Genomic DNA, 13,547 nt, shown 5'->3' on the forward strand with positions numbered 1-13,547 from the left:
GCATCTCTTTCCATGCAGTAGTTTATGTTTTGGAGATATCTGCTACACATGGACCTTCTACATCAGCAGAAGATTTTGATTGGCTGCTTTCATATCAATTGCCTGGACCAGCCAATCACATGGGTTCTCAAACAATGACATGTGAAGAAGACAGCGCCCCTCTCCAAATCACAACTTGTGCCAAAAGCACTGTAGGAATATGAACTGAAGGCTCCACCGTTAATTTTTTTTTTGTTCTCACTCGAATCAAGGCCATGGAAAAAAAAAAGACTTTCCATTCATTTGCGGAATGAGGCGACAGCAAGGCGGTTTTCCAAGAACACGATGCCGGATCGCAGTCCTGTCAGTTCTCCGTGGCGCGCAGGATAAAAACCTCGCTAACGTAAGCTCCTCTCAGTTCGTACACCTGCACACATTCCCCGATTCGAAATGAAAAGCGGAGTTTGACCAGACCTCACAGGCACAGAGATGGAGAAACCACAAGCCCGCCGAATTCGAATGTGAAACATCTGGAAACTGAGCAAGGGTGCAGTGTTAAGGAAAGACTACCTAAGAAAGAGCTAAGGGCAAGCAGCCGCTGAACACACACACACACACACAGCTACTGCTTTAACCACAGGAAGCCAGGCTGCTAGGCATCTGTCACCATGTCAAGAGCGGCCCGGTCTGCGCGAATCACACACCTTTCCTGCCGTCGGTAGCTTTCAGCATCCCCTGGAAGACGCCGTCGTCAGACATAAGCCTGTCTCTCCCCAGGCTGTCAGTGGAGAAGTTTCGGTACCTCGGCTGAGACATGCTGTCTTGCGTTGGCGCTGAGCACAATGACTGGTCGTCTAGCTGTGGTGCGGCTGGCTGCCTGCGACCGGCTGCGAGCGGGTATGAGCAGCTGTGAGTGAGCGGTTTGGTCTCGAGTTCCCGCTGGGCGCTGTGAGCTTCCTTTTTTCGCTGGCTGGTGCCTCTCTGAACTAAGTGGCTCGCTGCGCTGCCTACTCTCTTCCTGGAGGGCGGAGTCGGCAGGGAGTTACCTTGGCTCCTCCCCCGTTTAGGATTGTGTCATATGGGGTGCGGTCAGAGGGGAAGAGGTGTGACAGTAAGGTGTGACAGTGAGAAGGGGAGGCAGATTTGTAGGGCGGGCCCCAACGCCACAAGCGTGCAACGCCAGGGGCCTTTTTCACAGCTCCACACCCCTACTGTGCGGACCCCTCTGACCCTGTCCTTAATCATTACCTGATGGAATTCCACAGGATCATACAGGAAGGCAGAAAGGGGGGAGCAAAGAGCAGGTCTGATCTAGTTCTGCTCCTACTCTACGTCTCACACACTCCTCCGCCCTTAAACACACACTTTGCATGTAAAATACAATAACTTGTTGCAACATAGCCCCATAAAATAAGACAGATACAGTATATCAGTGCCACACCAAATTGGCTGCTGATGTTTGTGTTCACGTGTAAGCATGTAAAAAAGCACGGTCACCGAATCGGCAGGAAACCAGCCCCGAGCTGGAATGGCGATGTGTGGGCACTGACCCACCTGGGAAGGGTATCGAGGTTCTCTAAGTCCCTGGAGGTTTGTTTGTGTTATTAGTGGCTTAGTCCTCATAAAATACAAAGACTGAAATTCTATCCATTCAGACATCTGGGAAGTTAATGAAGCTGTTTGGGGTCTGTAACGTCCCAGCGACGAATAAGCCCTGTTAAACGCCTGGGGGAGTTCCCCTATGCCATCGCCAGACGGCTCGATAAATCATTTTGTCTAACAGGGGCTGGTGGTGTCTAGCGGGAAATTACATGGAAAATAATTCCACTTCAGCGGGTAATTATATAACTGGACAGAATAGGCTGGAATTCCAGGCTGTGCATAAAAAAAATTCATGGCCAATGCATGAAAACCACAGAGCTGAGCCCGTCCAGAAGTACTGAGGGAGAAGGGGCATCATTTAGGGCTGTCTTGAAGGTTCAGGTCTCAAACCCCCCGTGAGCGCCGCATGCTTTCACCTTCTACTGGGTTGGGAGACACCTTCACTAGTGTGTGTCACGATCGTTCTAGAACATTCTAAGTGGAACAAAAAGATGAAAAAGAAAGCAGCTTTATGACAACATTACAGGAAACAGTGAAAACTTGAGCCCCTAATCAGACCGCAAGTATGAAATAGAAACCAGACACCTTCCACCAGCTCTGCTTCGCAGTTCTGAAAGACCGGCACTCTGTAAGAACGTGGCTCCGGGCTGCTGCCTGTCCCGGCTTGAATACTTGAGAACTGCTGACACATGTGATGAGGGCAGGCTGCCTCTCCTCCGCGGGGCAACAAGGCACGCCCTTTCCTAATGGCTTTTGCTCTGCGCGCTGCCTGGGCTTGTGAAAGAATGAAGATGGAATAAAGGTACAGCTGGGAAATAGCGGCCCAGCTCGGAACTGTCATGGTGCCGCTCAGAGCCTACTGGAGCGGCGGGACATGTAGGGCCGAGCCTGGCATTCTCCACTCATCGGTACATCTGATAAGCCACCATACTCTCTTTTCAGACCGGCGAGTCAATGCACAGCAAGTATCAAAATATATCACATGACTCATGAATCGTCTAAGGGGTTCCTTGATGATGTGTTCCTTGATGATTATCATGGATGATGAAGAGGGATGACGGAAGGGTGCGACTCTCAGTCAGCAGCCTGTTATGACGTGTAACGAGGGGCAGACATAGCTGAGCGGGGTGACGCTCTACCAGGAAACACCCAATAGCAGCAAAAATCCAGAAATACAGCACCCGCATGACGGAACACCAGAGGGCCTCAGACTCACTCACGCCCTCGACGTGAGCCCATTCGGGAATGACGACTTCACCCGGTACTAATCCCTCTGCAAACAGCGTACAAAGGGATAGGTGTGTTTTGGGCTGTTTAAAACTGGGTGCTGCCAATTATGGTCAGACAAAAAGACGGTGCTTGGGTCACTCGGATCTCTGCATTACACGTCCGTCAGTTCATTCGCTCAGGAGCCAGGATGCACACAAGCAGGAATGTTAACAAGGCAAACTGGGATGAAGTACTGTGGAGATTGACAGCTGCCCACTTGCATTAGATCGGATCACCTACCACTTGTAGGTGTCTGGCTCCAGGAGGACTTAGTCAAGCTGAGGCTGCTAGATCGAAGGGAGGTAAGCACCAAACCCGACAGTCTTATTCAGACCAAGACTGAGTTCAGATCCTTTTTACAGTCTACCCTCCTCCAAGTGGACTGCGTTATTTACAGACTGCGGGTCACATGGAATGGTGCCGGACCAAACGGAAAACCTACGTTCCACTGCAGTTTCTCAGTATTTTTCAGCACCAATTGCCAAATAATGAAGACCATTGTTCAGGGCTGGTAGGGGAACTGAGTACCACACACAGCAAAAGCGGGAGCACAGACAACAAAGCTAATAGTGAGGACACAAGAAAAAACAGCATCCTTCAGCTGACAGGTATCCATGGCAACACCATGACTGCCCACCAAGAAATTAAATTAGCCACGCCCCCCCCCCCCCCCCAGCAACAGACTACCATTAAACTGATTCTGAGCTTAGTCACCAAAAGTCCCAGTGATGTTCACTTTCAGATGAGAAGCACAAAGCACCGGAACAATTGAGCATCAAACTAATTCTGGAAAAGTATGACTCTCAAAGGTACAGCAGCACCTTCCAATCCGGGCTTCCTATCAGTATTTTATTATAAAGTGCTGGTGAGACTCTTCAACATCCTCAAGTCCGTTCCCCAGGGCAAGGATCCCTAGGAATTCCACAGCAAAGCCAGAAGGGAGCACTAGGGGCAGAAGAATGGGATGAAAATCCAGGCACCCCTGCTTAAATACTGAGGGCCAAGAACATGGTGCATCCTCCACAACGCAGGGAAGCCCCTGGGGGGGGGGGGGGGGGCGCTGTGCCTTTGCTGCACGAGCTGCTTTGGCCTCAGCTGTGGCTTCTCCCCCTCGATGACCATGGGGCCCCGTTTCGGGACAGAAGCCTTCCAGAGTTTCCTGAATGCGTGCAGAGCAACTCTTGGGAAGAACAGCTTCCGCTTGTCATCGGAGAACAATTCTGAGAATCGCCGTTTACCATGGGATTCCATTCCCTCGCACACACACACCTCTCCCTAAGCGGCCTGCACTCCACACGCGCCATAACCAAAGAGAATCTGGGGTGAAAGCCCATTGTGTGCCAACCAGTTCTCATGCCTGTAGCTACCATTGAGGAGACCGAGGTCAAGTCCCCAGTATTTACTCTACAACTCCAATAACTGCGGTCCATTATGGGGCACAGCTAGGAAGGGCTAACACTTTTGACCTTGGTATTTTAAAAATCCTGGCTACAGCCCTGCCGGTTCTGAGACAGGCATCCCATAAACCCACAGAGAATGCCTAAGAGGCCACCTCACATGAATAGGCTGAGTGTCAACAAGCTGACTACTGATTACCTACCTGCACTGGTCATTCATTAAGTACAAGCTTAATAATCCCTGCCTGCGCTATTCCTGTAACGTGGATGTTTAAGGAGTTCCCTGTTTTTGTTTTTTGTTTGTTTAATCTCTTCAGAAAGCAGAGAGATAAGCGTGTGTATGCCGAGCTGAGCTTCCAGCACATTCCTCAGCAGCAGGGTGCACAAGAAAGGCCTCTCAGTCCCCAGAACAAAATGTGATTGATTGAACAGAAGGAGCAGAGAGATAATGAGGGTGGGATCTATCCATCGGCCAGGGCAAGCGGCTCGGAGCTGGCACGGCTTTCTGGGCCTCTTCCCCTGCAGACTGCCCCTTCTCCGGCCCGGCATGCGTGTGATGGCGTGTGCCGACCGGCTGCACCCACCGCGGGAATGGAATGCCAGTAAAATAGGAAAATACTCAGACAGCCTTACACCTTCGGCTCCACCCGAACATCGGGGGATTTACCACGAAGTGTAAAACGGAAAATGGACGCCTTGGGCACTGGCAGAAGCAAACAGAGAGATGGTTCTGCCTGTAACAGCCTGTCTCAGAGGCCGTCAGAGTGGAACGAGCGCCACGTTCTTGGCAGGCACAGCGAGCACGCAGTAAGTTAACTCAGTGTGCCACGCCCTGGATGTATTAGTTCCCTCGTATCGAAGGACTCCCTGTCTCTGAGCTTAGCTATCCAATCAGGGGCCGAGTTCAGGATTGTGCAAATGAAGGTCATTCCTTTCACATGACATAGCGAATGATCAGCACAGCCTGAGGTCCACTCTGTTCTGCCGTCTTTAACAAAAACTTAGGTGCCACTGGAACCTCATCGTCGACACTAGAAAAAAACAGTCAGGCTTCCTTAAACCTTAGACACGAGGCTGTAATATAACAGCCTTGACAGCAGTGTTTAAAAACAGCAAACACACGCCTCCTGCATGGGGATCCCTCTATTTTCAAATGGACTCTATTCATTTAGAACTGTGAGAATGACGCTGTGGAAATCTGATAAGTACAACGAGCTCCCTCTGTTGGCCGAAAACCATACTACACCCAATGTGTTTACTTGCGAAAGTAAATAGCAACTAATCAACACCCTAAGATTGTGTAAGCAATTCTCCGTATTCAAATACATAATATTTCGTTTCTTGTTTATTTTTAATAGAGAATGTTTAAATGTAGTCAACATTAGCTAGAAACTCGTTCAAAAGCCGACTAGCCTTTGGAAAATTTGATTACCGAGTGATTTCCATGGCAACCGCACCCAAACACACAGTAGCTGCAGTGGTATTACTAACATCTGTATTTATAGACTGACGTTTGGATCCAAAGCTCATGTTACCGTCTCCGCTGAGAGAAAATGATGCCAGATATTCATCTTCCATTAGAGCAGAAGCCCGTGAAAGATGACCCACAATGCTCTTCTTCTTTTTTAATAAAGCAAAAATGTGGCAGTATTTCATTTACATTTAGATACACCTAGGCCACTTAAATTCTTTATACTCTATTTAATATTTTATGTAATATTCGCAATACTGATTGTCTCATCATAGAGGCTAAACATACTTTTTGGCCCGAATATTAAGGATTCGAACGGTAGATTAAATTCAATTTGTCAACCACTAGATGGCGCGCGAACAATGTACGACCAATGTACATTCTCATTTTCGCAAGAACTGAATCAGTCAGGAAAATTTCGAAACACGTCAAGTGTTGTAATCCATCCATCCATCCATCCTTTCATAGAAACATAGAAAGTGATCTGAATATTATGCACATGCACAGATATGACAAATAAAACGCCTTGATTTCATCATCTATGTCTTCAATCAAATCAGTAATCTGCAGATCATCCACGTAAGACCCTATATACACTCCTGTAATGACCTTTAATTTTCAATTTCAGAGGTGTGTTTTAGAAGCATGGGCTGCTATTCTCCTAAAGGTTTAACATAACTCTGTGTCATACGGTTATTGCTATTATTTTATACTACTAATAACCTTACTGTCCCGCGACAGCTAACTGCATACATAATCCATGTATGGTAAAAGGAGTGTCAATTTGGTGGATTAAAGGTCATGCCCAACAGAGGGCAGTGCAAGAAAACCATGCCGGTCAGCTCCCTCATTTCCAGTCTTATTTGTTTGTATGAGGTTGTGGCATGAAATGTTGTACACTAGCTGCCTCTACAGCGACTTGGTAATTTCGTAGTGATGTCGCAAGATTGTCTATACTCTACCTACTGCTCCACTTCATATTCGTACCTTGCTCTGCCACATATTTTAGTACCTCATGTTGAATGTTGTGTTATACTGTATCTGTGAACGGCGACCCTGCAGCTAACCTGAATCTCTGTACAAGAAGCTGGGTTAGATATCTGGTAATAGTATTTGGTGTTTAGTATTAAGGCCGAACGAAATTGGGAAAAATCTACTTTTTGCGATAAACATTGCAATATTTATGAAGCAAAAGGTGCTCAAAATCAATTTCTCACAAACTCGTCCATGACTGATTTAAGCAGCAAGGATGAAAATTATTAAGCCTGGCTTGTAGGTAGCATGCAGCGCTCATGCCAGACTAGCAGCAGTGAACTTTCAACAAATTAAAAATATATAGTAAATAATACTGAAAAGGAACAATCAAAAAAGTTGCAAAGCTTGCTATTTCCCATAATGGAACATGAAATAGACGGTTTAAGTTTATTTTGATAATGAACTCTGTTATTGGGGGCTTTAGATAATGGGCCTCTGCTTTTCAGCACAATTCGGACATTATTTTCACCTGCAATTTGATAAGCAAATTAGCAGTATGCCTAAAATTAATGAGCTGCGTATTGTGACGCCCAAACGTTAGTAATGTGTATGAATTCGGCATATCTTTATGCTCATTAAATTTGGCTAGGAGAGCATGACACATGTGACTGTTTGGTATATCATGGAAGCAATAAGCACGGAAGTCAAGAAAGGAACAGCTCAGCAACCACAATGTTTTTTAAAAGAGGAGATATTGCGGATAAATAAGGAAAAAGATGTTGGTGGTGTGGCGCTGCTTTTCGCTGACTAAAGTCTAGTTTACAGTTTAGTTTGCGATTATTACACTGGTCCCATCGAGGCCAATGCGCTCCAAGACACACTGGTACCGTCGATCCATGAATAAGCCAAGATTTCAGCCTAAACATTTTCTCAAACACTCATTCAATGGAAATTCTAAGGTAGCAGGCAGACAACTTCATGGCTCGTGTAGTGCTACTGCCCCTGTAATATACCATCGAACAGTATAAAAGCACCTTTTTGTTTTGTGATAATTTGAATTACTCCCATAATTACGCAGTAATATTAAAGGAAAACATTTGAAGCGTATTAGAAATCATAATGATAATTTCATTAAAATAAAAAAGATGTGTCAATTAAAAATATTGATGTTGACGCATTTTCAGCATCGACATCATTGATGGTGTCTACTAATCGCAACAGACCTAGTTCTATGTACAGTACCCCCCCCTGCAATTTTATTACGAAGATTTCTAAAATCCCAAACAGTACTGATAAATAATATTGCTTATCTCGCAGCATAATTTCAATACCAGGCAGATGGCAACTCTACTAGTCATGTTAAACCGGTCCCCTGTAATGAGCAGTGAATAAAAAAAAACAGCAATAAACCTTGTTGTCGGCATATTACCAGTGTTACGCCCTACGAAAAATTCAAATTAGATTTCAGTTTGCATTCTATTCAAATTGTCATCCTTTTCATGTTCTCTTTAAGGGGAATCCTAAGGTAAAGCGTAAACCTAAGTATATATATAGGGCTTCAAGGTAAAGAAAAAATGAATTATTAGTCCAAAAAAGTATATCGTGATAATTATTGATACCAACCGATATTAACAATTTTCATGCCATTTTTTCCTCATAATAACATTTTTTTCCAGCCCAACTGCAAAAGCCTGATCTCAACCATGTTGCGATATAAGAATTGCATGTGCATAACATGCCATGTCAATATTATTATTGCATATCACCCAGCCGTACTTATTCATGATACAGATATTACTTCTATATTTTTGTACTGTAACCTCGCACTGTTTTCTCCATTGTCTGGAGTCCGAAGTGAAGGCATTCGAGTAAGAATCTCATTGTACTTTGTACACGATGCTGCTCTCAGCTCAGATTGAATTGAGAATCAAAGGAAACTTAAACTGCTGAATTATGAAGACGTTCTACACACAATGGTACACAATGGTATTCAGGATATTTTCTCTCTTGCCTCTAAAAATATTCCGTTTCGAATATCTTCCAGTCACTCTTTCGTAAAAAAAAGTAATCAGATGCTACTTCAATACTAACACTAGTCGCTAGCATGTTGATATCAATAAACACACAGTCCTGTGACAAAAGGTGACCATACTGCCCCTCAAGATTTTTGGTGGTACTGCATCCCATAATAACATAAGAAATTTACAAACAAGAGAAGGCCATTTGGCCCATCTCGCGTGTGCAAAGCCTTAATTCCACGTGTGGCGCCACCCCACCCCACCCCGTCCTGCCTCCACCACTCACCTACACAGCACATTCTGGCATGCAGAAAATGTCTCCTTTCTCCCCAGTCCACATTGTACATAGAGCTGCCCCATCTGTACCGATCCTCCCAGCCCAAGTGGAGCAGGTCCCTGCTGTCAGCATCAGGGACACCGGCCGCCATCATCACAAGCTCAGTCAGGCCTTCCCCGGGTCATGCTCTTCTCAACCAGAGCGCATCTGCTCCTCCAATCGCAGGCAGTCCTTGTACACTGATAGCAAAGCCCTACCCATTCCTCTTTACTGAAAGGACCTTCCCCTTTCTTCCTTCTAGTGAAAGTGAAAGAAGCATTCCTTGTCAAGTACAAGCATCTAATCCAAGTAAATACCTTATAGTTCAAGCTCTAAGACTGGTTAGACCGAGTGCTGACACTCACAGCAATAATTACAGAGATGCTTGCATTTTAATATATCTATCGTGCCAAATTTTCTTTTAAACTCCATTTTGTATCTGTTTTACTTTGTTTTATTATATTCTGTTTTCTGTTATTTAATTTAATACACATATGAATAGTGGCAGTCTAATTTTACTCCAGTTTTAACATGTTCCATGTGGACAAAAACACAGTGATGAAAATGCAGAGAAAGGGGTCGTCTATGTGCTTCTGTGTACCAAGCTCGTGAATTGCGTGGGACACAATAGTCTAAAACAGTCTTTCTCATCTCGGTCCTCGGGGACCCCCAGACAGTCCAACTCGTTCCTCCCTTCCGGGAGCTGGAAGGGAAAAGAAACACTGATGTTGAGAAACACTGCACTAAATCTGATCCCAAAATAACTGAATGAGCGTGCTTATCAGAGCAGCCGCACTGTATGAGAAGGAGGAGACACACTAAATGTGACCTATGTGATCCATTCAGGCCCTTTCTCACTGACAGGAAACCCTTCCCAGCATCGAGACTAATGGACAGGCGAGTTCTGACGGTGCTGTGAAGTAAGACGTCATCGTACGCACCGTCTAATTCCTAGATGGCTAACAGGGTGTAGACATCCGCTTTCAAAAGAAGGAGAGCAGTTTGAATTATATTTGCCTCCAGCCCATATGAAGAGTGCGGCCAACCAGAGACAAAAGTCAGTAGGTAAAGTAAAAGTCAAGTGGCAAAGGCGATAAAAAAGGCAAAGTTCATTCTGCACGGATGCAGCATGGGGGGAGGTGTGACAAGGTTAGGAAGGAGGAGACATATTGAGGTTTCTCCAGGTCTGTCTTTGGGTCCTAACAATAGTTGCCGAGTAGCTGTCAAGCACTGTGTAAAATGCCAATTCCCTCCCCCTGGATATAACAATTCAGTCAGGGACCTGCAGTTGCAGGCATCTGCCTATGGGGGTGTCACTGAGTTAATTTGTGAAATCTTCTGACAGTACCAGTGCAAATGACAGACCTCATCTTTTTGTATTTCTGAGCTGACTGAGACTCACATCCACTTACAGACTTTCACCTTTGTGGTTTCAACACATCCAAGTTGATTATGCAACAGGCAGAGATATTGTACGTGTTATGCAGTGATACATTTTAACACACGGGTAACACACTTATCCGGTTTAGCATTTTATGTTGTCATGATGCCAGGGTGACGGTACTGATCCTGAATAGGCCCCCAAGCCACCGAGCATTATTATCTTACAAACAGACATAGCCGGGGCCTCACAAGCTTAATCGGAAATCAGATGTGAGAAACGCAGACCATCTCTGGCTTGTCTCGTTTATAAGTTGTACTTTTCCAGTGTTTCTTGATAGCAGCCCATAAAAGCAGGGTTCCCACATATTAAGAAAATTCCCAGACTGTCATTCAGCACAGGCCGGGTAGCATGGTCAGTTAATAGTTCCCAGAAGTCACATGACCTCAGCTGATGTTCAGAGCCAATAGGAGGAAGCCTATTATTGGGTTTCTGGAGTTGCTGATGAGCTACAGCCGTGTGCAGATAGCTGGACTGTGTTGGGGAAGACAATGAATTACCTGCAGGGACTTTTAGCACGAACTCTTTACTTGTATTTTTGTACGTTTCCAAGGATACCATGCAGAAAAGCTTTTAGGACTCAAGGGCAACAACCTTTTGGGCCTGTTCCGGAATAAGCCCACTGACCGCTGCCTGACATTTACTAGAGACAACTGTGAGTTCACTGCAGTGGTTATTCATTTCACGCTGTAATTCACATTCATTTCACGTTTTAATTTTAAGACTAAACACTTTGCAGCAGGTCCTGCTTCACATAGCAAGTCAGCCGACCTAAATTTAGGTTCTTTATTGGCAGGTGCCCTCTGCCTGTCACGGGTCCCCTAGGTAGGAACACGCCAGGCAGACATGTGGGGTGGTTAGGGTTGGGGGGGGGAGGGGGGACGGAACCAGAGGGAAGTATGGGATGGCCGTCAACTTGCCAAGGCCTTATCAAACAAGCATTGGTTTAAATATCAATTTTTTTCAGAGCTTAAGGTTTTATTTAGAGTATTTATACACCATAATACTTTATTAGAATGAACCAGTTTAGGTACTTTTGTCTTTGGGATTGCCATTCCTCCTGGCAATGGAACATTCTAACTGTGAGCCTTTTGGATTTGAAGGTGAGAGAAGATCAGACCACAGGGTGACTATCAATAGGAACAACTGTGGTTTTATTGATGCCGGGGGGATCTAAGAGGTCTAGGAAAATAGGTTGGCTGCCTTTGTTGAAAGGTCAACCATTTGTACCTCTGCTTAAAGCTGGGACTGTAACCTGTAACCTTCATAATTCTTACAACACGGAGTGGATGCACCAAGGGAAATCTTCAACACGAGATCAACAGCGTTTTCCCACTGTAACATTTTTATATTATGATTGGATACAACAACAGTAATCTAGACAAAGTGAAGACAAGGATGAGATACATGCGCAGTCACCTTCACATATTCTGACACCATGGAGTAGATTCATGGAGTAGATTCATGGAGTAGATTCATGGAGTAGATTCATGGAGTAGACCCACAGCAATCCATAAATTCTGAGAACGTGGATCAGGATGGGACCGGTGTTCAGGGTGACCTCTTGATAACTGTAAGTATGCCCATTTTGAGAACACCCCATCAATTCTCTTGGCAGGGAAGTGTCATCTTCTCATGTAATAATGTAAACATTTGCCTTGCTCCATGGGCGTCGTTAAGTCTGATCCCTCGCAACTATAGCCTAGAGTATTTTAAGTCTAACCCCAAGTATTTTACCCCCGGTGCCTTCAAAAGAAAAATGTTAAGCTCCAGGTGAACTTGACTTAGCCCCTGAGTTTTTTCAATGGCTGGAAACACCCCTGTCTTGCTCTCTAAATGCAATCTAGAGATCAAAATAAATATTTTAGTGCTCTGATGCAGTGATAGACTTAATCAGATTCAGAAACCAGGAGATTCATCAATGGGCTGGAACGGAGCAATTGAGCAGAAACGTCTCACACTGGCAAAATGCACTGGCATGTAAAGGAATGGCTTCCCCACCCACATGCAGCGTGGGAAGGGGGGAAAGGGGGGGGGGGGGGCAGCACGCCTAAGCAGCCCCGGTGTCTGAAGCAGGACGCGCAGCAGACAGCAGCACAGCCTCACCCTCACTCCGCGGGCACAGCCTTACCGTCACTCCGCGGGCACAGCCTTACCCTCACTCCGCGGGCACAGCCTTACCCTCACTCCGCGGGCACAGCCTTACCGTCACTCCGCGGGCACAGCCTTACCGTCACTCCGCGGGCACAGCCTCACCCTCACTCCGCGGGCACAGCCTTACCCTCACTCCGCGGGCACAGCCTCACCCTCACTCCGCGGGCACAGCCTCACCCTCACTCCGCGGGCACAGCCTCACCCTCACTCCGCGGGCACAGCCTCACCCTCACTCCACGGGCACAGCCTCACCCTCACTCCGCGGGCACAGCCTCACCCTCACTCCGCGGGCACAGCCTCACCCTCACTCCGCGGGCACAGCCTTACCATCACTTCGCTGCCTCTGCTGCTCCAACCAGCGCCACACGGCCACCAGGCTGACGATGTGACCCAGAAGCACCAGGGTTGGGAAAACGCTCTCCGAGGAGCTCGTCGGCATTCGGGCCACAATAAGACACGAGCAACAGGTGGGAGGGCACCGGGTGAGGGGGGGGGGGGCGGCGAACTCAAAATAGGATGGGCGGATCAGTCCCTGTCATCAAGAAAGCCCAGCAAATGGGAAATCCCTACTTCCTTGTCCCCAAGGGCAATTTGCTTGTCGCTCTCCCTCTGCCCTTTTAATCCCTCTCCAGGCCTGCCTCTCCCTTTTTGTAGAACCAGAACAGCCATTCCTTCATTCCCCTATTTGATTTTCTGCCTTCTCCTCTTCCCTCTATCCCATTGGTGCTGTTCTTTATGTTCACATCGGCCGGAGTGATGCCTACACTAGCAGTAAGTTCTTCTAAACTTCTAAAGGCCACTTTCTTCAATGGAATCACATACAGGCCAAGCGCCACAACTCGCCAAGTTCCTCATTCTCGCCGTACGCCATTACGCACGCTTTCAACAAACCCACTGTTTACACCCGGCTATTCCTGTTGGTGAT

The 13,547-nt window shown here is 46.4% G+C and overlaps 1 protein-coding gene across 20 annotated transcripts in view; it reads right to left on the reverse strand.

Annotated features, from left to right (window-relative positions):
- LOC125748508 (plectin-like) overlaps positions 1–13,547 on the reverse strand; it is a 137,190-nt gene that overhangs the window by 44,530 nt on the left and 79,113 nt on the right. For 3 of the 20 annotated variants that reach the window (XM_049024737.1, XM_049024735.1, XM_049024733.1), the window contains exon 1: positions 684–988. The exons of 15 other annotated variants lie outside the window; for them this stretch is intronic. In XM_049024737.1, the coding sequence (XP_048880694.1) occupies positions 684–795 (112 nt within the window). In that variant the 5' untranslated portion in view covers positions 796–988. Of the gene's footprint in view, positions 1–683; positions 989–12,949; positions 13,077–13,547 lie in introns of those variants that run through there. 2 more of the 20 variants (XM_049024736.1, XM_049024734.1) reach the window with 1 other exon arrangement.

This window comes from Brienomyrus brachyistius, chromosome 9 (genome assembly GCF_023856365.1).
Source record: "Brienomyrus brachyistius isolate T26 chromosome 9, BBRACH_0.4, whole genome shotgun sequence".
Taxonomy (NCBI): domain Eukaryota; kingdom Metazoa; phylum Chordata; class Actinopteri; order Osteoglossiformes; family Mormyridae; genus Brienomyrus; species Brienomyrus brachyistius.